The 27,726-nt window shown below is 40.0% G+C and overlaps 1 protein-coding gene across 13 annotated transcripts in view; it reads left to right on the plus strand.

The window, feature by feature from the left end:
- The window catches only part of RGS7 (regulator of G protein signaling 7), a 425,240-nt gene that overhangs the window by 155,144 nt on the left and 242,370 nt on the right, over positions 1 to 27,726 (plus strand). The window contains exon 2 of one of the 13 annotated variants that reach the window (XM_073216751.1): positions 4,535 to 4,584. The exons of the other annotated variants lie outside the window; for them this stretch is intronic. Within the exon in view, the coding sequence (XP_073072852.1) occupies positions 4,555 to 4,584 (30 nt within the window). The 5' untranslated portion in view covers positions 4,535 to 4,554. The remainder of the gene's footprint in view (positions 1 to 4,534; positions 4,585 to 27,726) is intronic. 13 annotated transcript variants of the gene reach the window in all.

Below are 27,726 nucleotides of genomic sequence, written 5' to 3' on the forward strand. Positions count from 1 at the left end.
AATCCCCAAACCAACCAGAAATGAAAACAAGGTAGAAACAAAGATCGTTTCTCTTTAAAAATACAGAGCACAGCGGAGCCAAGATGGCAGCGTGAGTAGAGCAGCGGAAATCTCCTCCTAAAACCACATATATCTATGAAAATCTAACAAAGACAACTCTTCCTAGAATAAAGACCAGAGGACACAGGACAACATCCAGACCACATCCACACCAGCAAGAACCCAACACCTCGCAAAGGGGCAGTCCGAGCCAGGCCACACCCACAGAAAAAGTGGAGATAAACTCCATAGAAGCCAGGCAGGAGGCAGAAACCCTGTCTGCGTGCAGCTACCAAGCACAAGCCACTATAGGTCACTATTCTCCCAGGAGAGGAAGGCCACAAACCAACAAGAAGGAAAGTTCTTCAAGCCATCACTAGCCCCAGCTCTGCAAACTATTCCTATTACCATGAAAAGACAAAATTACAGGCAGACAAAGATCACAGAGTCAACAACTGAGAAGCAGACAGACATAACCAGTCTTCCTAACAAAGAATTCAAAATTAAAATCATGAACATGCTGATGGAGATGCAGAGAAAAATGCAAGAGCAATGGGATGAAGTCCGGAGGGAGATCACAGATGTCAGGAAGGAGATCACAGAAGTGAAACAAACCCTGGAAGGATTTATAAGCAGAATGGATAAGATGCAAGAGGCCATTGAAGGAATAGAAACCAGAGAACAGGAACGTATAGAAGCTGACATAGAGAGAGATAAAAGGATCTCCAGGAATGAAACAATACTAAGAGAACTATGGGACTAATCCAAAAGGAACAACACCCATATTATAGGGGTACCAGAAGAAGAAGAGAGAGGAAAAGGGACAGAAAGTATCTTGGAAGAAATCATTGCTGAAAACTTCCCCAAATTGGGGGAGGAAATAATCGAACAGAACACTGAAATACACAGAACCCACAACAGAAAGGATACAAAGAGGGCAACACCAAGACACATAATAATTAAAATGGCAAGGATCAAGGACAAGGAAACAGGAGTTTTAAAGGCAGCTAGAGAGAAAAAGGTCACCTATAAAGGAAAATCCATCAGGCTATCATCAGACTTCTCGACAGAAACCCTACAGGCCAGAAGAGAATGGCATGATATATTTAATGCAATGAAACAGAAGAGCCCTGAACCAAGGATACTGTATCCAGCACGACTATCATTTAAATATGATGGTGGGATTAAACAATTCCCAGACAAGCAAAAGCTGAGGGAATTTCCTTCCCACAAACCACCTCTACAGGGCATCTTACGGGGACTGCTCTAGATGGGAGCACTCCTAAAAAGAGCACAGAACAAAACACCCAACATATGAAGAATGGAGGAGGAGGAATAAGAAGGGAGAGAAGAAAAGAATCTCCAGACAGTGTATATAACAGCTCAATAAGCGAGTTAAGTTAGGCAGTAAGATACTAAAGAGGCTAACCTTGAACCTTTGGTAACCACGAATCTAAAGCCTGCAATGGCAATAAGTACATGTCTCTCAATAGTCACCCTAAATGTAAATGGACTTAATGCACCAATCAAAACACACAGAGTAACAGAATGGATAAAAAAGCAAGAGCCATCTATATGCTGCTTACAAGAAACTCACCTAAAACCCAAAGACATGCACAGACTAAAAGTCAAGGGATGGAAAAACATATTTCAGGCAAACAACAGTGAGAAGAAAGCAGGGGTTGCAGTACTAATATCAGACAAAATAGACTTCAAAACAAAGAAAGTAACAAGAGATAAAGAAGGACACTACATAATGATAAAGGGCTCAGTCCAACAAGAGGATATAACCATTCTAAATATATATGCACCCAACACAGGAGCACCAGCATATGTGAAACAAATACTAACAGAACTAAAGGGGGAAATAGACTGCAATGCATTCATTTTAGGAGACTTCAACACACCACTCACCCCAAAGGATAGATCCACTGGGCAGAAAATAAGTAAGGACACGGAAGCACTGAACAACACAGTAGAGCAGATGGACCTAATAGACAACTATAGAACTTTACATCCAAAAGCAACAGGATAGACATTCTTCTCAAGTGCACATGGAACATTCTCCAGAATAGACCACATACTAGCCCACAAAAAGAGCCTCAGCAAAATCCTAAATACTGAAATTCTACCAACCAATTTTTCAGACCACAAAGGTAGAAAAGTAGAAATAAATTGTACAAAGAAAACAAAAAGGCTCACAAACACATGGAGGCTTAACAACATGCTTCTAAATAATCAATGGATCAACGAACAAATTAAAATAGAGATCAAAGAATATATAGAAACAAATGACAACAACAACACAAAGCCCCAACTTCTGTGGGATGCAGCAAAAGCAGTCTTAAGAGGAAAGTATATAGCAATCCAGGCACACCTGAAGAAGGAAGAACAATCCCAAATGAATAGTCTAACATCACAACTATCAAAACTGGAAAAAGAAGAACAAATGAGGCCTAAAGTCAGCAGAAGGAGGGACATAATAAAGATCAGAGAAGAAATAAACAAAATTGAGAAGAATAAAACAATAGCAAAAATCAATGAAACCAAGTGCTGGTTCTTTGAGAAAATAAACAAAATAGATAAGCCTCTAGCCAAACTTATTAAGAGAAAAAGAGAATCAACACAAATCAACAGAATCAGAAATGAGAACAGAAAAATCACGACAGACTCCACAGAAATACAAAGAATTATTAAAGACTACTATGAAAACCTATATGCCAACAAGCTGGAAAGCCTAGAAGAAATGGACAACTTCCTAGAAAAATACAACCTTCCAAGACTGACCAAGGAAGAAACACAAAAGTTAAACCAATTATGACCAAAGAAATTGAAACAGTTATCAAAAAACTACCCAAGAACAAAGCACCCAGGCCGGACGGATTTACCTCGGAATTTTATCAGACACACAGAGAAGACATAATACCCATTCTCCTTAAAGTTTTCCAAAAAATAGACGAGGAGGGAATACTCCCAAACTCATTCTATGAAGCCAACATTACCCTAATACCAAAACCAGGCAAAGACCCCACCAAAAAAGAAAATTACAGACCAATGTCCCTGATGAATGTAGATGCAAAAATACTTAATAAAATATTAGCAAACTGAATTCAAAAAGCTTAGAACCTCACCCCTCCTGTTGTGAGAGAAATCTTCTGCATCCGTGGATGTTTTATTGCCCTTGTCTAGCTTGGATTAACACATAGTCTACAGGCACACACCTGATCATCTACGTTTGCTCTCTTACAACACTAAACTATGTTTTCTACCTTTATCTTTCATCTACCGACCACTTCATCATTTTATTAAATATAAAAATAATAATAATAGTAAAGGGAGAAATGTGGGATCCACATATAAATCAAGTATAAAGATCAAACGAATATTCATATTTGACCTGATTGTTTATAGTTCATAATGAGTGATCAAAACCGAAAGTCTCTGTGATGACTGCCCTTGTATTGTTCACCATGTAAGAACTTGTTCGTTATGCTTCAGAAGATTGGAGACTGACAAGAATTAGGCTTGAGATGGATTAATGATTGTGCATTGAGCATTGACTCCCCTATACAGAATTTTATTTTTGTTAACAACCATTTGATCAATAAATATGAGAGATGCCCTCTCAAAAAAAAAAAAAGTTCAAGGCCAAAAAAAAAAAATAAAGTATAGCTGGATAAATTTGAAGAGGAAATAAAGAGATATATGTTACAAAAAACCCAGAAATGATTTTACAACATCAAAAAATGTAAACTATGGATATCATGTATACATGGGAATATATATAGATGATGTACATCTCTGAAACATTTCCAAATTACTTTGTAAATCAGTTTCTCAGAAACTGATTACTAAAGTGCTATTGAACATACAAAATAATAAGCAAAAAAAAGGCAGTCCTTCAGAGAAGTAGGGGATTTTCTATAAAGTGGTGGTAACTCTTTTAAGATTTTTCAGCCTTGGAGGATGTAGTTCACATTTTCCTCCCATCTGGACATGTCCTCTTAGGACCAGAAAGAAGGCAAATTAAGGAACAGTTAAACAAGTGAATAATTATATTGATGTTCTTACCCAATAATATTGACAGAAGGACAACTGCTGTTTAGATGCTAATTAGCACTGTGGGGAAGAAATAAACATAACTTTAAGGAATTTCTCAAAATTATACTTTCTTTACCATGTTGAAAAACAATTTGCAAAACTAAAGTGACATAAAAAGAGGTGAGTTTTTAACCCCCAGTCTCCACCATTAAAAACACCCAAACTGACCATAAGATTTACTTGCAAAAGCCATAAATGACCCTGTGTTCAAGTGTATGTTAGAGGCTATTGGCCACTAGAAACACACAAGCAAATAAACAAACAAAAAACTGAACTCAAAATGCTGTAAGCAGTGATTGTTTTGTCTGTTTTAATATCCCACAAAATGAAAAGTTCTAAGCTGGGGTGACTTCAGAGTTTGTTAAACAAGGTTCTTTCCATATTTCTATTGTAGATCATCAGTACGTGAACTTCATGGTCACAAGATGGCTGCAGAAGCACCAGGTGATTTGACATGTGACTGGACATTTCATCACATACAATGTCCAAAGACAAAAAAGTCCATCTCTTATTTTTGCTTTCTTAAATGGCAAAAAAGTGTTGTCAGCAGCTGCACAGAAGAAATCCCTTTAGGTTAAAGGAGTTAGAATTGTGTGCTTCATAAGCCAATCACTGGCAGAGAGAATGGGATAGATCTAACCAACCCACAAAAGAGCAGTGGTCCTCAAACCTGAGTATGTACCACAGTTATGTGGAGAACTTACTTAAACACAGATTTCTGGGCTCCATCCACAAATCAGCAGGTCTAGGGTAGGGCCCATTCGTTTACATTTCCAACAAGCTCCCAGGTGATGCTGGTCCTTCTGAGCATGCCTTGTACTGCCCTAAAGTACAAGGAGTGGAGCCCAAATGCCTACATAAAATGGCAGTATGTTAGCCAAGGGGTAGGGGAATGATTGCTAGTTCATCCTAGATCTCTTAATACTATTTCTAGATTGCTTTTCAAGAATTACCATTATATCAAATTAATGGTATAACAAGTTTCTTCAGGGTAATTCAGAATTACAAGTTTTGAATTGTATCCTTACAGATCCACCTCTCTGCATCCAGGCAAGGATATCATCAGAGAGATGCTCTGGCTGGTCAGTAACTCCAGTCTCCACATTATCAGTCCTATTGTAGATGGAGCTATGCAACTTCTATTTAGAATGAATATTGTTTAGCTGACTTTAAAAAGGAGCGGGAAGGGAGGTAGAGGTGAAAATTCTTCTAGCCCAGCAAGGCCCCACCTGGTAACCACTTTTACATAAGAAGTCCAAAATAATGCACTTCTCCAGATGTTCCTTTAATTTCCCAGGAGTTGATTTGAAAGTTAATTAACCATTCTAAATGATTAACAATAACACAGGGAAGAACACTAAGCTCTGGACTTGTGCTTTTAATTGTACCAAGGACCACTGTTAACTTCCATTTTTAAAAACTAGAATCACTTGACATGTAAAAAAATGTCTGCCAATGAATCTGCTATTCTGCTTGGCAACATCTGAGCAAGAAACTACCTCTACCAATCCTGCCGGAAGCTTTCAGATGTTCATGACTGCTACTAAGAAGGGAGAAAATAAGAAAAATGCAGAAATGAGGTTCAGTAGTGACTTCATGCCCCAAAGTGTGTATTTCTTAGTAATGCTAAGACCTTTCTCCTAGTTACGTAAAAGGATTGCTAACAAACAGTGGAAAACCTACTCCACTAAACCACCAAAGAGCTGAATTTTGCAAATTATTTAACCTTCCTGAGCATCAGTTTCCTTACCTGAACCATTGAGGGTATGGATTAGGTGTTTTGTTTTTTAATGTTCCTTCTGGTTATAATCTAAAGGTGACAACTTTCTCTGTCCCATCCATCCTTGGAGATGGGTATGAATGTAAGTTAAAAATGAAATAATAGCAAGGGAAGACTTCATTACAAAGTGAAAGAAAGCATAATTCCAGGATAATTCCACTCTCAGAGTGGGCTGTAACCTAATAATAATGGCACAATTTAGAAAGCAACATTTGCTGAAGAACAGATGTATTTGCAAGTTTGAAGAATAGTATCTGATATGTTTGAAGAATATGCCAATGATATGATACACTTTTTAAAAAACTGAGCAAAATATGCTTTTCCCCTTGAGATTTTATTCTCTGTACCTTAAAAATAAAAATGCCTTTCCAGAGTCACACATGAGTCTTACATATCCAGTTAAACTAAATACTCAGCACACAGGAAAAGGAGCCAAATGATTATTTGGAGACATAAGGGAATTTGAATCTCTGCTTGTTCACTTGAATCTAATCACCAAAACGAGGATGTTATTTCACTCTTTCTAGAACAGTTTTCGAACTTGAGGCAGGACCAGCATCATGTGGAGGGCTTATGAAAGGAAGAAGATGGAGGCTCCATCCCCAGAGTTTCCAAGTCAGTAGGTCTGGAGTTGGGCCTGAAAAGTTGCATTTCTAACCATTTTCCAGGCGATCCTGACCAATGCTGCTGGTGTGAAGCCATGCCATCGAGAATTACTGTTCTAGAAGACAGGCAAAAGTTGGTGAGGGTGAGGAGGAGACTGTCTGGATATATGTGTAGGAATTGAAGACACAGTAGGCAAATATTTAAAAAGAAAACCTAAAAGACACCCAAACTGCTAGGGACCTACCAGACCTTTCTTTCATAACATAACAGCCCTTGTTTTTCCCTGTCTTTCTTGCTATTCCAAACCTGAGCAATACAGACATACAAGCTGGAGTTGGTTATGCCCAATAGCCAATGTAACTTCACTGATTTTTTTTTAAAGGCAACCAAAGACTTTTGGCTCCCTTTGCTAGCTGCCCCAAAATAAAATACAGAGGAAATATTTATTAACCAAGCAGAGAATGAAAGACATTTGGTTAATGGTCTGGCTCATCACACTAACTTAACTCACATTACATATCCTGTTAAGATTAGATGATGCTTAAAAATGCAGCCAGCTAAATGTGACGTACATCATCCATCCTAACAGGGAAATGTGATGGATTGGATTTAATAAAAGGAAAGAAAGGCGCGGCAGTCTATTAGTGATGCATACCTCTCGAAGGACCGTTGCTGTTCACAAGCCAGGGATTCTGCTTCCTTTTTCATTAACAAGAAACTCCCAGGAACACAATTTAAACCTTTCTGAAAGCCTGAAGAGAGTAAATACTATTTATTATACTTGCTCTTAGGTGTCATGTATAGAGATAAACAGTAGGAGAATTTAGGAGAACTGACAATTTTCAGGCAGAAATGCACATGGACTTGTTAGAATGTCACATGGACTTGATCCCTATATGGAGAATGCGGCCCAGAGAAATGTCCATTCCTGTATTTTCTCAATAATCATTCCAGGCCACCAAAGGTAGGAGGGCCAGGTCTGTGCTCTGGGTGGAGGAAAAAGATCCCTTTCCTTGTGGAGTTTACAGCCTATCAGTCAAAACAGAACCACAACACCTGACACAGAACAAAGTTTCAATCAACGTTTTTTTTTAAGGAAAAAATAATCACACAACTAAATAATCAAATACAATTATCATGAGTGCAGGACATCATGGGAGCCTGTGGTACAGATCTGTGAGGAGAGTTGCATTTTTGAGGGAGGTACACTAGCCCAAAATTTCATGGACTGTAAGCAACCTCGAAGATGCAAACTGTTTTTATTGTTAAATGTGTCAATAATTCAGTGACATGAATGGATTATTTATAGAAAAACCTCTGAAAAACACAGTGAAATATTATACTTCTGTTATAGTGAAAAGATGTAACACAAACTGCAATACTGTGTTATTTACCTTGGTAAAGAGGGAAAATATAGTGCTGGTAATCATAATGAAATAAAAAGAAAGAGGGAGTCTTTTTCTTTTTAATACCTAAAATCGAATATAAGTAAAAACAAATGAAGTTGACTGGATTTCAAGTTGATAACTATACAGAACAAAGGATTATTTCAAATAACCTGGATACAGTTGTTTGTCCAGTTTTATTGAAATAAATCTAAGGGAAAAATAAGTCAGAAACTATATCCTACATTTTATTAGTGGATTTATTGTTCATAGTAATACTGGTATTCTAACTTTGAGACTACTTGGTGCATACTGCACAAAAAAAGTAGCTAAGTGAACATGTTGAGGATAGCAGTAACCCGATATGTACTCTAAGGGAAAGGAGATACAAATAGGAAAGACAAAAAAGGCAATAAAAGAACCCTCATAATATTAATTTCCTCCCATTCCATTTTTTGGCTAATATTAAATTCCAGTTGGAAAACATTGGTGTGAGCTAAAGATTATATACATAAATTCCTCTCATGGTTCTTTCTCACTAAAAAAAAGGGGGCTTAGAAACTTGACATATAAAATACTTAGGAATAAACCTAACCAAGGAAATGAAAGACCTATACCCTGAAAACTATAAGACACTCCTAAGAGAAATTAAAGAGGACACTAACAAATGGAAATTCATCTCATGCTCTTGGCTAGGAAGAATTAATATTGTCAAAATGGCCATCCTGCCTAAAGCAATCCACAGATCCAATGCAATCCCTATCAAAATACCAACAGCATTCTTCAACGAACTGGAACAAATAGTTCTAAAATTCATATGGAACCACAAAAGACCCCAAATAGCCAAAATAATCTTGAAAAGGAAGAATAAAGTACAGGGGAACCTTGCTTCTCAACTTCAAGCTCTACTATAAAGCCACAGTAATCAAGACAATTTGGTACTGGCACAAGAACAGACCCACAGACCAGTGGAACAGAATAGAGAGTCCAGATACTAACCAAACATATACGGTCAATTAATATATGATAAAGGAGCCATGGATATACGATGGGGAAATGACAGCCTCTTCAACAGCTGGAGTTGGAAAAAGTGGAAAACTACATGTAAGAAAATGAAACTGGATTACTGCCTAACCCCATACACAAAAGTAAACTCAAAATGGATCAAAGACCTGAATGTAAGTTATGAAACCATAAAACTCTTAGAAAAATACATAGGCAAAATCTCTTGGACATAAAAATGAGCAACTTCTTCATGAACATGTCCCCCCAGGCAAGGGAAACAAAAGTAAAGATGAACAAGTGGGACTATATCAAGCTGAAAACCTTCTGTACAGCAAAGGACACCATCAATAGCACAAAAGGACATCCTACAGTATGGGAGAATATATTCATAAATGACAGACCCGATAAAGGGCTGACATCCAAAATATATCAAGAGCTCACACACCTAAACAAACAAAAAGCAAATAATCCAGTTAAAAAATGGGCAGAGGAGCTGAACAGACATTTCTCCAAAGAAGAAATTCAGATGGCCAAAAGGCACATGAAAAGATGCTCCACATCGCTAATCATCAGAGAAATTCAAATTGAAACCACAATGAGATATCACCTCACATCAGTAAAGATGGCCACCATCTGAAAGACAAACAACAATAAATGTTGGTGAGGATGTGGAGAAAGGGGAACCCTCCTACGCTGCTGGTGGCAATGTACCTTAGTTCAACCATTGTGGAAAGCAGTATGGAGGTTCCTCAAAAAACTAAAAATAGAAATAGCATTTGACCCAGGAATTCCACTCCTAGGAATTTACCCTAAGAATGCAGCAGCGCAGTTTGAAAATGACATATGCACCCCTATGTTTATCGCAGCACTGTATACAATAGCCAAGAAATGTAAGCAACCTAAGTGTCCATCAGTAGATGAATGGATAAAGAAGAGGTGGTACATATACACAATGGAATATTATTCAGCCATAAGAAGAAAACAAATCCTACCATCTGCAACAACATGGATGGAGCTAGAAGGTATTATGCTCAGTGAAATAAGCCAGGTGGAAAAAAGACAAATATCAAATGATTTCACTCAAATGTGAAGTATAAGAACAAAGAAGAAAACTGAAGGAACAAAACAGCAGCAGACTCACAGAACCCAAGAATGGACTAACAGTTACCAAAAGCAAAGGGACTGGGGAGGATGGGTGGAAAAGGAAGGATAAGGGGGTAAAGGGGCATTATGATTAGCAGACATAATGTAGGGGGGGGCACAGGGAGGGGCTGTACAACACAGAGAAGACAATTAGTGATTCTACAGAATCTTACTACACTGATGAACAGTGACTGCAATGGGGCATGTCGGGGGGACTTGGCGATGGGGGGAGTCTAGTAACCTTAATGTCACTCATGTAATTGTAGATTAATCATACTAAAAGTTTTAAAAAATTACAAAAAGAACAAAAAAGAAACATTGACACAGTAGCAATGAGCAAATTTAGTTCCCTGGTCATGGTTGCTAAACACATAGATTTCAAAGTTCAACTCTCAGAGACTGTGATTTAGCAACTTTGAGGCAGGGTCCCAGGACTCCTTTTTACACACAGACCTCCACCATCTCCACAGTGATCATGATGGAGGCTCTCCTTGGGCAAACAGCACCTTGTGGAAACCTGTCCTAGTAGTTTAGAGGGAAGCGTAAAGGTGCGTGCGGCCCCAGAGCAGCGTCCTGTGTGACACAGCCACTGCTTAGTCTCATGGGGCATCTGGTAACCAGCTCCAGTCACAAAGCCCATCAGGCAAATCTGGGAAAGCCAGTTGAAGAAGGAACAGAGCCATCCGATTAACTGAAGATTGCTGTGCTCTCTCTATTTTTTTTTTTGAGAGGGCATCTCTCATATTTATTGATCAAATGGTTGTTAACATAAATAAAATTCTGTATAGGGGAGTCAATGCTCAATGCACAATCATTAATCCACCCCCAGCCTAATTCTCATCAGTCTCCAATCTTCTGAAGCATAACGAACAAGTTCTAACATGGTGAACAAATTCTTACATAGTGAATAAGTTGGTACATGGTGAACAGTACAAGGGCATTCATCATAAAAACTTTCGGTTTTGATCACGAATTATGAACTATAAACAATCAGGTCAAATATGAATATTCGTTTGATTTTTATACTTGATTTATATGTGAATCCCACATTTCTCCCTTTATTATTATTATTATTATTATTATTTTTATTTTTAATAAAATGCTGAAGTGGTAGGTAGATGCAAGATAAAGGTAGAAAACATAGTTTAGTGTTGTAAGAGAGCAAATGTAGATGACCAGGTGTGTGCCTGTAGACTATGTGTTAATCCAAGCTAGACAAGGGCAATAAAACATCCACGGATGCAGAAGATTTTTCTCACAACAGGGGGGGTGAGGTTCTGAGCCTCACCTCTGTTGATCCCTAATTTCTCACCTGATGGCCCCCCTGCGACTGTGCCTGTCTTAGGTTGTTCCTCCCTTGAGGAATCTTACCCATCTCTGGCTAACCAGTCATCTTCTGGGGCCATACATGGAGATGTAAAGTTGGTAAGTGAGAGAGAAGCCATACTGTTTGAAAAGGTTAGCTTTTTGCTTCTTTGCAGATTTATGCCCTGTGGCTTCTATGTCCAGCATTTGTCTTGAGGTATCTTTACCACTTGGAAGAATTATGATACACAGTAAATTCGATATGAGGCACGAATTCTATTTGAGGGTTGTAATTAGGAGGGAAGAAGAAAAGCTATAGAGGTAGCAGGTGGAAGAAAACATGGGAAGATTGATTATTTCTTTGACATATCTTCTTGTAGAGTAACTTAAGCATGTATAGGTTTTAAACTACTAATTAAATTGCACACACACATTAACATAATAGGAATACAGTTACATAACCAAAGCAGATCTATAATTACCAGCCATCTCCAGTGGAGCCAAGAAGACCAGTTAGGCACCCTAGGCATTTGTGAAAATTTGTCTATATGATGGATATTGTCCAACTGCACTTGAAGAGCCTGAGAGAAATCAGACAAATTAAAACAACTCATTCCTGGGAACTGTTCACATCCCATATGTTCTTTTAACAGTAGATAGTCTGTAGTCTCAAGATTTTGGAGTGCTGCAACTTGCACTTCTCCTAATTCTTGGTTGAGTTCCAACAGTATAGATCCAGTCAAATTTGTTGTTTTACTGAAAGCACAGGCCAGCTTATATATCTCCTTCTTCATTCCAATGGCGAGCCCCGGAACTGGTGCGATGGATGCAACTATAACTGCAGCATCGCCTGGATCTTTGTTGAGGTTTTTTGATGATCATCTTCTGGTATGACTCTTCCAGAGAGTGCTGATGTTGGAAGTTCTTCTTCATATCGTATCTTAGTTCATTTTCTGGGTAGCCAAATTAGGCTTTGATCCTCTGTATAAACACAAACAGACCCTTTGCCCACACTTTGATATGCCCTTTATACCATTGTGTAGAACTCATTGGAGATCACCACACAGGAACTGTTTTTTTGATTTTTTTAAAGAGAAATGAATATTATCAGAAAAGTGTACCTCCATAGCTGATCATCTGACACCCTTTAAGTGATCAAAATTAAGGATATTTAAAGCATGCATTAATCGTTGATTTACAGTTAGTTTTATCCTATCAGGGAGTAATTCCCCTTCCCCCTTCTCTTTTTTTAAAAATATCTTTATCTACACTTACCTGAAGAATATTATGTTTACTAGGCTCTCCCCTAAACCAGGTCCCCCCTATAAACCACTTTACAGTCACTATCCATTAGCATAGCAAAATGTTATAGAATCACTACTTGTCTTCTCTGTGTTGTACAGCCCTACCCCTATGCATGCTAATCATAATACACCCTTTCTTCTTCCCCCCCTTATCCCTCCCTACCCACCCATCCTCCCCAGTCCCTTTCCCTTTGGTACCTGTTAGACCATTTTTGGGTTCTGTGATTCCACTGCTGTTTTGTTCCTTCAGTTTTTTCTTTTTTCTTATACTCCACAGATGAGTGAAATCATATGGTATTTCTCTTTCTCTGCTTGGCTTATTTCACTGAGCACAATACCCTCCAGCTCCATCCATGTTGCTGCAAATGGTAGGATTTGCCCTCTTCTTATGGCTGAGTAGTATTCCATTGTGTATATGTACCACATCTTCTTTATCCATTCATCTACCGATGGACATTTAGGTTGCTTCCAGTTCTTGGCTATTGTAAATAGTGCTGTGATAAACATGGGAGTGCATCTGTCTTTCTCAAACTTGATTGCTGGGTTCTTAGGGTAAATTCCTAGGAGTGGAATTCCTGGGTCAAATGGTAGCTCTGTTTTGAGCATTTTGATGAACCTCCATACTGCTTTCCACAATGGTTGAACTAATTTACATTCCCACCAGCAGTGTAGGAGGGTTCCCCTTTCTCCACAGCCTTGCCAACATTTGTTGTTGTTTGTCTTTTGGATGGCAGCTATCCTTACTGGTGTGAGGTGGTATCTCATTGTAGTTTTAATTTGCATTTCTCTGATAATTAGCGATGTGGAGCATCTTTTCATGTGTCTGCTTGCCATCTGTATTTCTTTTTGGAGAACTGTCTTCAATTCCTCTGCCCATTTTTTAATTGGATTATTTCTTTATTGTTTGTTGAGGCATGTGAGCTCTTTATATATTTTGGACGTCAAGCCTTTATCGGATCTGTCATTTACAAATATATTCTCCCATACTGTAGGGTTCCTTTTTGTTCTATTGATGGTGTCTTTTGCTGTACAGAAGCTTTTCAGCTTAATATAGTCCGACTTGTTCATTTTTGCTGTTGTTTTCCTTGCCTGGGGAGATATGTTCAAGAAGAGGTCACTCATTTTTATGTCTAAAAGGTTTTTGCCTATGTTTTTTTCTAAGAGTTTTATGGTTTCATGACTTACATTCAGGTCTGTGATCCATTTTGAATTTACTTTTGTGTATGGGGTTAGACAATGGTCCAGTTTTATTCTCCTACATGTAGCTGTCCAGTTTTGCCAGCACCATCTGTTGAAGAGACTGTCATTTCACCATTGTATGTCCACGGCTCCTTTATCAAATATTAATTGACCATATATGTTTTGGTTAATGTCTGGAGTCTCTAGTCTATTCCACTGGTCTGTGGCTCTGTTCTTACGCCAGTACCAAATTGTCTTGATTACTATGGCTCTGTAGTAGAGCTTGAAGTTGGGGAGTGAGATCCCCCCTACTTTATTCTTCTTTCTCAGAAATGCTTTGGCTATTCGGGGTCTTTGGTGTTTCCATATGAATTTTTGAATTATTTGTTCCAGTTCATTGAAGGATGTTGCTGGTAATTTGATAGGGATTCCATCAAATCTGTATATTGCTTTGGGCAGGATGGCCATTTTGATGATATTAATTCTTCCTAGCCATGAGCATGGGATGAGTTTCCATTTGTTAGTGTCCCCTTTAATTTCTCTTAAGAGTGACTTGTACTTTCAGGGTATAGGTCTTTCACTTCTTTGGTTAGGTTTATTCCTAGGTATTTTATTCTTTTGGATGCAATTGTGAATGGAATAGTTTTCCTGATTTCTCTTTCTATTGGTTCATTGTTAGTGTATAGGAAAGCTACAGATTTCTGTGTGTTAATTTTGTATCCTGCAACTTTGCTGTATTCAGATATCAGTTCTAGTAGTTTTGGGGTGGAGTCTTTAGGGTTTTTATGTACAATATCATGTCATCTGCAAATAGTGACAGTTTAACTTCTTCTTTACCAATCTGGATTCCTTGTATTTCTTTGTTTTGTCTGATTGCCGTGGCTAGGACCTCTAGTACTATGTTAAATAGCAGTGGGGAGAGTGGGCATCCCTGTATAGTTCCCGATCTCAGAGGAAAAGCTTTCAGCTTCTCACTGTTCAGTATAATGTTGGCTGTGGGTTTATGATATATGGCCTTTATTATGTTAAGGTACTTGCCCTCTATTCCCATTTTACTGAGAGCTTCTATCATGAATGGATGTTGAATTTTGTCAAATAATTTTTCAGCATCTATGGAGATGATCATGTGGTTTTTGTCTTTCTTTTTGTTGATGTGGTGGATGATGTTGATGGATTTTCGAATGTTGTACCATCCTTGCATCCCTGGGATGAATCCCACTTGGTCATGGTGTATGATCCTTTGGTATGCTGTTGAATTCTGTTTGCTAATATTTTATTGAGTATTTTTGCATCTACATTCATCAGGGATATTGGTCTGTAATTTTCTTTTTTGGTGGGGTCTTTGCCTAGTTTTGTATTAGGGTGATGTTGGCTTCATAGAATGAGTTTGGGAGTATTCCCTCCTCTTCTATGTTTTGGAACACTTTTTGGAGAATGGGTATTATGTCTTCTCTGTGTGTCTGATAAAATTCCGAGGTAAATCCGTCCGGCCTGGGTGCTTTGTTCTTGGGTAGTTTTTTGATAACTGTTTCAATTTCTTTGGTCATAATTGGTTTAACTTTTGTGTTTCTTCCTTGGTCAGTCTTGGAAGGTTGTATTTTTCTAGGAAGTTGTCCATTTCTTCTAGGCTTTCCAGCTTGTTGGCATATAGGTTTTCATAGTAGTCTTTAATAATTCTTTGTATTTCTGTGGAGTCTGTCGTGATTTTTCTGTTCTCATTTCTGATTCTGTTGATTTGTGTTGATTCTCTTTTTCTCTTAATAAGTTTGGCTAGAGGCTTATCTATTTTGTTTATTTTCTCAAAGAACCAGCACTTGGTTTCATTGATTTTTGCTATTGTTTTATTCTTCTCAATTTTGTTTATTTCTTCTCTGATCTTTATTATGTCCCTCCTTCTGCTGACTTTAGGCCTCATTTGTTCTTCTTTTTCCAGTTTTGATAGTTGTGATGTTAGACTATTCATTTGGGATTGTTCTTCCTTCTTCAGGTGTGCCTGGATTGCTATATGCTTTCCTCTTAAGACTGCTTTTGCTGCATCCCACAGAAGTTGGGGCTTTGTGTTGTTGTTGTCATTTGTTTCTATATATTCTTTGATCTCTATTTTAATTTGTTCGTTGATCCATTGATTATTTAGAAGCATGTTGTTAAGCCTCCATGTGTTTGTGAGCCTTTTTGTTTTCTTTGTACAATTTATTTCTACTTTTCTACCTTTGTGGTCTGAAAAATTGGTTGGTAGAATTTCAGTATTTAGGATTTTGCTGAGGCTCTTTTTGTGGGCTAGTATGTGGTCTATTCTGGAGAATGTTCCATGTGCACTTGAGAAGAATGTCTATCCTGTTGCTTTTGGATGTAAAGTTCTATAGTTGTCTATTAGGTCCATCTGCTCTACTGTGTTGTTCAGTGCTTCCGTGTCCTTACTTATTTTCTGCCCAGTGGATCTATCCTTTGGGGTGAGTGGTGTGTTGAAGTCTCCTAAAATGAATGCATTGCAGTCTATTTCCCCCTTTAGTTCTGTTAGTATTTGTTTCACATATGCTGGTGCTCCTGTGTTGGGTGCATATATATTTAGAATGGTTATATCCTCTTGTTGGACTGAGCCCTTTATCATTATGTAGTGTCCTTCTTTATCTCTTGTTACTTTCTTTGTTTTGAAGTCTATTTTGTCTGATATTAGTACTGCAACCCCTGCTTTCTTCTCACTGTTGTTTGCCTGAAATATGTTTTTCCATCCCTTGACTTTTAGTCTGTGCATGTCTTTGGGTTTTAGGTGAGTTTCTTGTAAGCAGCATATAGATGGCTCTTGCTTTTTTATCCATTCTGTTACTCTGTGTGTTTTGATTGGTGCATTAAGTCCATTTACATTTAGGGTGACTATTGAGAGACATGTACTTATTGCCATTGCAGGCTTTAGATTCGTGGTTACCAAAGGTTCAAGGTTAGCCTCTTTAGTATCTTACTGCCTAACTTAACTCGCTTATTGAGCTGTTATATACACTGTCTGGAGATTCTTTTCTTCTCTCCCTTCTTATTCCTCCTCCTCCATTCTTCATATGTTGGGTGTTTTGTTCTGTGCTCTTTTTAGGAGTGCTCCCATCTAGAGCAGTCCCCGTAAGATGCCCTGTAGAGGTGGTTTGTGGGAAGGAAATTCCCTCAGCTTTTGCTTGTCTGGGAATTGTTTAATCCCACCATCATATTTAAATGATAGTCGTGCTGGATACAGTATCCTTGGTTCAGGGCTCTTCTGTTTCATTGCATTAAATATATCATGCCATTCTCTTCTGGCCTGTAGGGTTTCTGTCGAGAAGTCTGATGATAGCCTGATGGATTTTCCTTTATAGGTGACCTTTTTCTCTCTAGCTGCCTTTAAAACTCCTGTTTCCTTGTCCTTGATCCTTGCCATTTTAATTATTATGTGTCTTGGTGTTGCCCTCTTTGTATCCTTTCTGTTGTGGGTTCTGTGTATTTCAGTGGTCTGTTCGATTATTTCCTCCCCCAATTTGGGGAAGTTTTCAGCAATTATTTCTTCCAAGATACTTTCTGTCCCTTTTCCTCTCTCTTCTTCTTCTGGTACCCCTATAATATGGGTGTTGTTTCGTTTGCATTGGTCCCATAGTTCTCTTAGTATTGTTTCATTCCTGGAGATCCTTTTATCTCTCTCTATGTCAGCTTCTATACGTTCCTGTTCTCTGGTTTCTATTCCTTCAGTGGCCTCTTGCATCTTATCCATTCTGCTTATAAATCCTTCCAGGGTTTGTTTCACTTCTGTGATCTCCTTCCTGACATCTGTGATCTCCCTCCGGACTTCATCCCATTGCTCTTGCATTTTTCTCTGCATCTCCGTCAGCATGTTCATGATTTTAATTTTGAATTCTTTGTTAGGAAGACTGGTTATGTCTGTCTGCTTCTCAGTTGTTGACTCTGTGATCTTTGTCTGCCTGTAGTTTAGCCTTTTCATGGTGATAGAGATATTTTGCAGAGCTGGTGCTAGAGATGGCTGGAAGAGCTTTCCTTTTTGTTGGTTTGTGGCTTCCCTCTCCTGGGAGAATAGCGACCTCTAGTGGCTTGTGCTGGGCAGCTGTGCGCAGACAGGGCTTCTGCTTCCTGTCTGGCTGCTTTGGAGTTTATCTCTGCTGTTGGTGTGTGCGTGGCCTGGCTCCACCTGATGCTCCAAAATGGTGGAGCCCCGTTGGAGGGGGAGCGGCCGGGAGGCTATTTATCTCTGTAAGGGGCCTCCGTGCTCCCTGCTGCCCAGGGGTTTAGAGTGCCCAGAGATCCCCGGATTCCGTGCCTCTGGGCTAAGTGTCCTGCCCTGCCCCTTTAAGACTTCCAAAAAGCACTCTCCAAACCAAAACAACAGCAAAAAAAAAAAAAAAAAATTAAATAAATAATAAAAAAAAAAGAAAGAAAGAAAAATGCACTGTTTTCTTTGTCCTCAGGCACCAGTCTCAGGCACCTGCTCACTGCTTTTGCTGCCGTGTTTCCCTAGTATTAGGGTCCCTGTCCCTTTAATACTTCCAAAAAGCACTCACCAAAAAAAAAAAAAAGAAAATTGGCTGCTCCCGTTTCTTTGTTCTCCAGTGTTGCCTCAGGCACCCACTCACTGGTCTTGCTGCCCTGTTTCCTTAGTATCCAGGGCCCCACGCATGCACTGTGTCTGCACTCTGGTCCGGATGGCTGGGGCTGGGTGTTCAGCAGTCCTGGGCTCCCTCTCCCTCCCTGCTGACTACCCTCCTCCTGCCAGGACCTGGTGGGAGGGGTCCTCGGGTCCCGCCGGGCCGGGGCTTGTGTCTTACCCTCTTTGCGAGGCGCTGAATTCTCGCAGGTGTGGATGTGATCTGGATGTTGTCCTGTGTCCTCTGGTCTCTATTTTAGGAAGAGTTGTCTTTTTTATATTTTCATAGATATATGTGGTTTTGGGAGGAGATTTCTGCTGCTCTACTCATGCTGCCATCTTGGCTCTGCCTCCAGCTATACTTTTAAAAACTCATTTCTGTTATTTTCAAATGAAATGTGTCATCTTTACGTATTCATGAAGTTTGTTAAGTATTTGCAGAGAGAAATCTATAAAATTATGTTTTTACATCTAGATACACAGTAGTACTACTACTATTTGTAGTTTACACTATTTAAATATTTAGCTCTATTTTAATTGACAAAATAACATGGAAATTTATTATTTTTTAAATGGCTATCTAATGTGGGTATTAGCTACTTTAGCAACTGAGTTCTAGCTTAATAGAATTACGCTTTCTATATTATCCCAATGCTTGAAACGTGTTGAGATATGCTTTATGATCTAGTATATGTTGGTTTTTTATAACTGCTCATGTGAGCTTTAAAAAATATAGGTGTGTTCTGGAAAAAATTCCCCTAAATATTGCAAATATTCTTTATTTAATGAACCCCTATTTATCCTTGAAGTTTCAGCTATAGTGTCTCCTCCCCAGGGAAGTCTTTCCTGATAGTTTTAGACAACAAGGTGCTTCCTCATCTGGGTTGCCCTATGCTATTACTTTGACATTAAATTGAAATTTATATTACTAGACCTAATCTAATATTGCACATGTCACATAGTAGGCCCTCAGGAAGGAAGGAAGAAAGGAAGGAAGGAAGGAAGGAAGGAAAAGGGAAGCAAACAATGGAATGGTAATATATTGGATTTAATCATATGCATAGGATTCTGCAAGGTTAGTGTCTATAGTTAGACAATGGTGTCACCCAGACAAAAAAAAAAATCAATTTTATGTTGCTAAATAAAGACTGCACAATTTGGAAAGAAGAAATAATTATAGCTAACATGTGGTGCTTCTCTGTACCAGGCACCTTTCTAAGCTCTTGTAGTGGGTGTATGGGGGGGGCCAGGGGTAGGAGGGTGTAAACTCATTAAATCCTCATAATAAACCTGTAAGGTGGATACTATTATTTATCACTTCTGTTTTTCAGCAGCTTTGATTCAGGCACTGAAATGTTGACTAACTTCCCCGAGATCAGCAGCCGGAGAGCAGAAGAGCTGTGATTTTAAGGGGGAAAGTCTTGGTGTTGACCTGGGGTTTGACCCCATGCTACCTTGCCTCAATCAGTACAAGTGGGGAATCTCAATTTCTAGCATTTCTGGGGGCAGAAGGAGCAACGCTTGGAAACTTTTGAGGCAGCATTGTCTTCTCACCCCAGACAGGAGTTTCCAGGGCTCAGGGTCCCAGGTGGGCTGCTGCCCCACCAGCTCCAGGGGCAAGCTTGGGACTCACTAACACACTGATACCTGCATAGTGGAGATAAAGGCATTATTCCTCACCTCAGAAGGAAGCTGTGAGTATTCATGGGAAGAAAGTACTCTAGGTCCCTCAGAGGAAGTGAGATCTGTTAGAAAGGAGATTTTATGTGCAGCTGTCCTCCTCCTTTATAAGCTCAAGGTGGGGTATAAAATTCTGTTGGTTGTAGGCTGCTTCCATGCCAGGTCACAGTAAAGAGAACTCTGGGCAGAGCAATACAGGTTATGTACCTTTATATTCTGAACACCTACCATGGGTTCAAGTTACTTTAGTTTGGAAAAATACAGAGATCACTTTATTCTTTCAACAGCTGGCTTGAGAACTTTTCTTAAATAGAGAACTGACATTGCTGGGAAAATTCCTTGCTAGGCATACTTGGGATAGAAGCTGAGAGCTGGGTGTGGGGGAGGCTGTCCTGCAGGAAAGCAGAGGAAGTACCCTTGGTTTTTCTGTTTTTCTGCAGAGGAAGCAGAGGGCTCAGGTCACTCTGTGTGTGTGTGTGTGTGTGTTTGTGCGCATGTGCATCTGAGGTATCTGGATGAATGGAGGAAGGGGCAGAGACATTGGAACATGGCAGTGGGATGTAGGCCTTTCCTGTTATCCCTTCAACTGTAATTCCAAAAAACCTCGTAAAGTACTGGGAGTGAGTAGCATTCTTGTGGAGACCTGAGTGAGGGCTGAGTCTGAGCTCCTGATCCACAGAATAATGATGCTGTGTTTGGTGAGAGCTGAGCCAGGGAAGGATTAGCAGGACTGTCAGGGTGGCTTACAACTTCCTCAGAGGAGGATCACTGGACGAGGGTCCTCAAAGGAAGATCTCCTGGCTTGAAATTCTCCTACAAAATGGAAGAGGGTCAAAGCACCCCTCCATAAACCTCAAGGACATGGAACCCCAGCTGACATGCAGGTTATGCTTAATGAAGCAAAAGCAAAACAACACCAAAAACCTTTATGATCCAAGAAGCATTTTCTGCGTAATCTCTTGGGAGGAGCAAATGCTTGCATCTCTGAAGGCCTTCCGAGTCTTTATAGAACCAGGTGTCTGCAGGCCTCACTGGTAATGGCCGGAGACACTCAGCTGATCAGTGAAGTCCCACTGCGCTGCCCTAGCTTCTGCCTGCATCTCAGTCCCGGGCACTGCCACAGCTGAGGTGTGTCTCACACATCTACGTGACAGGTCAGCTCCCAGGGCGCCTTCTGTGGTTCTGTGGGGACCAGGCATGTTCTGCTCAGATATCACACCACCGAAAGCTGTGATGGGTCCAGAGCTCCACTGGTGGTCCCCCTAAAGGTAGTTCTAATGGAACAGCTTTTATTTTTCTGTTTTTCTTTAAGTGCCACCCCAACGCCCCCACCCCCCCATCTCAACCTCCTGTAGGAGGAGACAAAAATCTAAAGGGAGAACCAGCTGTCCTCAAAACCTCTCCCCCATCTGTTGACTAATGCTTCATAAAGCCTGGCAGTGGAAAGTGCCTTTCCTCCACTTCTGGTTCTTATAAAGAGGCAAACTCTCTAAGCACACCATTTCAACCCCAGCCGTTTTAACTCTTGGCCTGGGAAATCTGTGTGATTGATCTGATTGGTGACTTTTGGAGGAAAGACTGAGCATTCTAGGCCCTGGTGCACCTGAGTCTCCCTCCGGGGCCAAGCTCCCCTCCAGGAGCCCAGGTCTGACCTCTGCAGGTCTGGCCTCTCTTCTGGTGAAGGAGGAGGGGAAGCTGGGGGTGCCCAGTCAGTGCTGTCACATGGGGGGGTCAGCCTTTCTCATTCTGGGGGGACACACTCTCTTATTTGGCTCTAAGCCTTTGGTTGATTGGCTTTAGGGAGCAGATAGTTGGCGGGGAGTGGATGCTGTGTGAGTGGACAGGGATACATGCCTTGTGCTCAGTGCAGGTGGAAGTGGCTGAACTAAGGCCCTTGTTTCACAGATAAAGAGCAGCTGGTTTGGAGAGCCATTGATGAGGTGAAATCGGTGCAGTTTGGAGGCTGATTAGATAATGGAGAAAAGACAAGGAAGAGGGCACAGGAGAGCCAGGCTTGGTTTAAAGGCGCAGAGCCAAGGGTGTAGCTGTTAAGTGCCTGGAGGTCACAACAGGTCAGGCCTCGGGTAAGTCATCACGGAGGGCTGACTGAGACCACCCTAGGTTCACAGGCACTCGTGAGAGTGGCCCCGCTGAGTGCCAGAGCCTGTGTGATCACACAAGAGCAAGAGCTTTTCTTCACTCACTCACTCATCCAGCAGCCACTTATCCAGCACCTCATGTGCACTAGGCGTGTGAATGCCGAGGGTGTACGATAGGAGAGCTTATGGAAGGTACAAGGACTCACTAAAGACCACCTCTTCTTTCAATTTATCATGCTTTTCTTTGCTCAGCGGGCCAGCAGGCTGGATAAATTGCCAAGCGAGTGAATTAATTTAGTGTGAAACCACTGAAGAACTTCACTGAAGGCAACAACTGGATTTACACGACACAGAATTTACTGAAGGTGATAGTCTAAGTGATTTTTAAGAAGCGATAAAGTAGTCCAGCAGCAGAGTTTAATAATTTTCCTTAGAAAATGAGTTTAACAGTTATGACACAGGGGAACCATGGCTTAATCTTTCCTCTCTAAACCTCAAAGTTGCAGGTTGACCATGACTAGAAATGTAGAGTGGTGTGATCACTTAGGACTTCCAAAAATTTTGTTTTTTTCCCCCATATTTGACTAGAAAGTCGGACCACCATTTGTCACATTTCAGGTATGGCTGCACCAACTACAGGGATTATTTTCAGGCAAATTTTCAAATGACAGTTTTATTGTTGCCTCTTTTTAAGGACTTGTTTTTTATTCCCTTTGTTTTGTTGTTCTCTTGTTACCTTAATCTAGACCCTGCATACCTTAGTAGAAGCGTCTTCTGCCGAGCATTAGAGCTTAAAATTTTCCTACAAAGTAAGGTTCTGTATCTCTGCTGTTTTGGAAGGCCTATATTCCATGCTTCTCTCTTAAAGGTTTTTAGTACAAATTAGAAAAGTAAGGCCTCTGGAAGTCATATCAGAGACATCTGTTCAAAAAAATTTTTTTTACCCAGTATTTCACAATTTGGCCATTGAGGTCTTTTTCCTGATCTGACCAATGAACTGCCCAAATTACTAATGTTCTGCTGTCTGAGTATCTTTCCCAGTCAGAAGAAACACATGGGGTGCAGGCAAAGGTATTTAATGGAGTAAAACTGTTATCTGCAGTGCAGTGATAACCTAGATGGCTGTGTTTCTGGAGACATGTCTTCCTGGGATCAAAGCCTTCTACTGGGGTCTAGGTATGTGTACAAAATCCTTGCCTCTAGCCTTTCTCCAAAATGCAAACTGGTGTGAAGGAGGCTTACTTAACCTATTTAAAATGTGCCTAACTGATGTGCCTCTAAATCCTCCATGCGCCATTTCATGAACTATGGGCCCCACGTCCACAGCCTGCCTCGATGATATCAGGAATAGCCTCTTCCTGACAACTCCACTGTCCTTATTTGCCTCAATCTATGGGCCCATGTGCTTGTAGGTCTGAAACTAGGTCTGCCTACAAACAGTAAGCTTAAAGACACTGAGGAGATCTCTGGCCCACTCATACACTAATTCAACAAGTATATTTTGAATATATACAGGCTAGGTAAAAAGTTTCTGTACAGGATACAATATCTACTACTAAGAAATTCATAGTCTAGTGGAAGGGACAGATAAATATACCAGAAACACAATGTCAGGTGATAAGGACAATCATAGAGGTTTATTGAGTGTAAAGTGTGTGAGCAAAGGCCCCTTACACCCTTGGGCACTTGAGCAGAACCTTGCAGGAGAAGCCAAGTTTTGCCAGGTAGGCAGGCCATGCCACGGCTCAGAGGCATGAGGACAGTTCTTGGGGAATGACTGGAAACTCCAACGTGGGAAGAAATGGAAGGGATAAGGATGGCACTATGGATGGGGAAGGGCCTCTTATACAATGCCAGGCACTTTGAACTTGATCCTAAGACAAGGGAGAAGCCACAGAGTATTTTCAATAGGAAAGGAAAATGATTTCCTTGCAGCACGTCCCTCTGACCACCGTGTGGAGGATGGCTTGGAGAGGCAGAGCCCACCTGCCGGAACCTGACAGCCATCTCCAGGAAAGGAGCTACAGGCTGAGCAAGTCTCCTTTTTCATGGAACGTCACTTTACTTGGAAGAATGACAGAAGGACAAACTGTCCTTTCAGACATGGATATTTGGTAGACATTTATTTATATTTAATGAACAAAATGAGCCTGGTACTTCAAGGAAACCGGTTGATGGCACTAGTTGTCAGTGGTAAAGTTTGGGCTTTTGAGTGAAAGAAGTTTAGAAAACTGAGAATTGTCATTCCAGTGGTTCAGGCTTTTCTTATTAGATTGGTAGTGACATGAACAAATATCACTTTGATATCGCATAATGAAATGTATCAGCATTTGTGAGATCTGTAACTCAGAGAACCAGTATTTTCCAAATGACCAATGCACTGTTTTCCAGGGAAAATCATTTGTTCACAGTGCAGAATAGACCAATGGATTTTTTTTAATGTAATAGAGGATGAAAAGTTCATTGATAAGTTTTCAGGTGCTACAGCTCAACTGAAAATCTACTACCTCTAGAACTTTGGTATCATATCTGAGAAGAGTATCCTTAATTGTCAAAAAAGACTATTAAAGTATCTCTTCCTATTTAAAGTATTTCCTGTGTGAGGCCAGATTTTTTTTTTCAACCAAAAAATATACTGCAACAGATTAAATGCAGAATAGATTTAAGAATCCAGCTGTCTTCTCCTAACCAAATATTGAAGAGGTTTGCAAAGAATATAAGAGAATGCTACTCCTCTCATTAAATATGTTCTGGGAAATAGTTATTTTTGTGATAAACATTTATAATAACAGGGAGTGGCTTTCTTATTTTAGTCTTAATGAAATAAAACTGGATATGTACACTTACACTTTAGATTGCTCAGTTCAAAAACCATCATTTCAAAAATGGTACTATTTGTAGATATAACCCATTTGATCAAAAACTCTTTTTGAAGGTTCTCAGTAATTTTTAAAAGTGTGGAGGGGTTTCCGAGGTCAAAAAGTTTAAGTACTGCTGCATTAAATAACTCTTTCTAGAAGGCAAGAAAGGCTTGGTTTGGCTTTAAATCAAGTGGAGTAGACAGTGGCCACAGGAGGACAGGGAGTTTTTTGTTTGTGTAATTGTTTGGTTGGTGGGTGGTAAGGATGGAAGCTACTTGCTTACGTTCCTTTCCTCATGGAATGCTCCCAGTACAGTAGCATTTTACAAACTACTAGCTGAATTGTGTTGCAATTAGTAACCCGTGAAAGGAGTTGAGAACGTTGAAACTTCTCTGTTTTTATGTTAGTCTAATTGAATAGGATAGAAAATGCCACCAGACTTCTCTACCTAGGGGAGGGCCAAGTGTCATTTTGTACAACTTTTGTTTCAATTAAATCTGTATATCTGGGAATATACATGTTTGTTCTGAGTCACAATGGAAAACATTTGTCTTCCTGTGGTTTGCTGTAAAAGGTTGAAAACCTCTGCAAGAGGGAACCTTGTAGCACTCTTCCCAGTGGTCACGCTAGCCCAGCCTCTGCCTGGATTCATCCTCCTGATGTCCTTTTTCCTGTAGCTCTGGTGCTGTTCCCTGAGCTACTGTCTGACTTCCCACCTGAAGTCTTTGTCTCTGTTGGCTTCCCATGAAGACCTTAGATTAATCTGGCTTCAGTTATATGGCAGCTTCTCTTTTTCCTGTGGCAGTTTCTCTTTATTTACCTGTCCTATTTCCACTCACACCTGTGTGTAACACGCTTGGGCTTGATCCTGGACATAGTGCTCCACAAACTGGGCAGATCAGTCTGAAGCTTCCTCACTGCCCCACAGTTTATCTGATTTGTAGCCAATGTTCAAAGCACAACCAGAAGAATCCCTCCTCTGGGGCGTCATTCCGCATCTCCTTTCCTGTCACAAACCTCAGCCCCCAATAGGCATGTAACATTTGGACATGGTAGACTCACAGTGATGTGATAAATATTAGTCACTTTAGTGAGGCACTTAGAGTCACTGAATTTTTGTTTCAACAACCACATTATAGATCGAATAACATGGGTTCTGTATAGTTTCAAAATTTCTTTGAATGCTAGCAGCAGTTCCCAGGGAATGCATGGGGATAAGGAGAAGTTGAAAGTGAGACATTTCAAAATCTTGGTTGAAATGCCAAGGATTGCTATCACTATATGCAATTCAGTGGCACATTTTCAAGATAGTAGAAGTCTTTTCCCCAGATTTCCCCTGAGAGGAGACTATGTTCCAGACATTTATATTTTATTTGAAGAAACAACTGATACTCATATTTTGGGGGGCAGAACATCATTCTGAGGTATCATTCTCCATTTGCCATGCTCTGCAAGTGGGCCTCACTAGCATGCCTGCTTCCTACCCACTCTATAACCCTGAGTCTATCATGGTAGTTTTTAGACCCCTAGTTCTGCAAAAAGGAGCTAATAACCATATTACATGATTATTAGGAACAAATTAAAGAATGTATGTAAAAGTGGAATACATATTTTGCTTTATTAGTATATGAATTATCTGTCTTGCTCACTAAATAGGATCAAATCTGGTGCCCAAGTACCCACAGTATTAGGAGGCCAGCTGCTGAGGCCTACTGGATGAGCCATCATCACATTTTAATATAGGAAGTTCACACTAATTGAAAAATCAGCATATATTTTCCTAAATAATATCTTTTGTAGAAGGAGTTTATATTCCCTTTAAAAATTAAGTTGATATAATAAATTGATGACTTCTACAACTCAGTGAGGAGTACATGGGGGCCCAGTGTATTCTGTTTATTTGTGTCTAATATCCTGTCTACTCAATTTTCTACAAAGAAAGTTTTTAAAATGCCATCTATAATGCAAATTTTAGAAGAGTCTAAGTATAGATCACACAAGACTTGGTTTCCTATGACTCCACTTTCTAAAAACACAGATTTTCTGGGTAGGACATCTTCACCATCTCCGTGTCAGTCGATACCTAATACCAACTGCAGAGACACAAGGATGGCCCTTCGGAGAGCAGGGTAAGGAATGTTTTTGCTCCCCCAGAGGAACTGATCTAAAACACGTAACCGTGGCTGGCAAGAAGAACAGAAGTCAGCCTGAGATACACAAACAGAAATGAGGAAACAATAATTTCTCCTTCACTGGGGCCCAAGGCCATTCATTGTCAGTGGTCCTGCTGATGACTCTGCATTACTCTTAGTATTCAGGGCCCTATGGGTATGTGAGGGGATTTTTGAAAAAGCAAATTGGTAATTTATTTGATAGGAAGATAAGTATCTTTTGGAACAAAGAATGCAACTCCATACCCATGGCTCTTAACTGAACAGCACTGCTGGGCTTGAAGTGATTGGGATTTAATTTGGTCTTTTAGATTTTCTAAGGCATAGAAATTTAATTTGACCTCAACACCTCTGTATGAGTCGTAGAATGTTAGAACTGGAAAGGGACTTTTGTTCTATAAAGGTATCATTTTGGACAAGGATGTACTCCAAATCATTCTTTGAAATTCTGTTATA

The sequence above is a fragment of the Manis javanica genome, chromosome 11 (assembly GCF_040802235.1).
Source record: "Manis javanica isolate MJ-LG chromosome 11, MJ_LKY, whole genome shotgun sequence".
Taxonomy (NCBI): domain Eukaryota; kingdom Metazoa; phylum Chordata; class Mammalia; order Pholidota; family Manidae; genus Manis; species Manis javanica.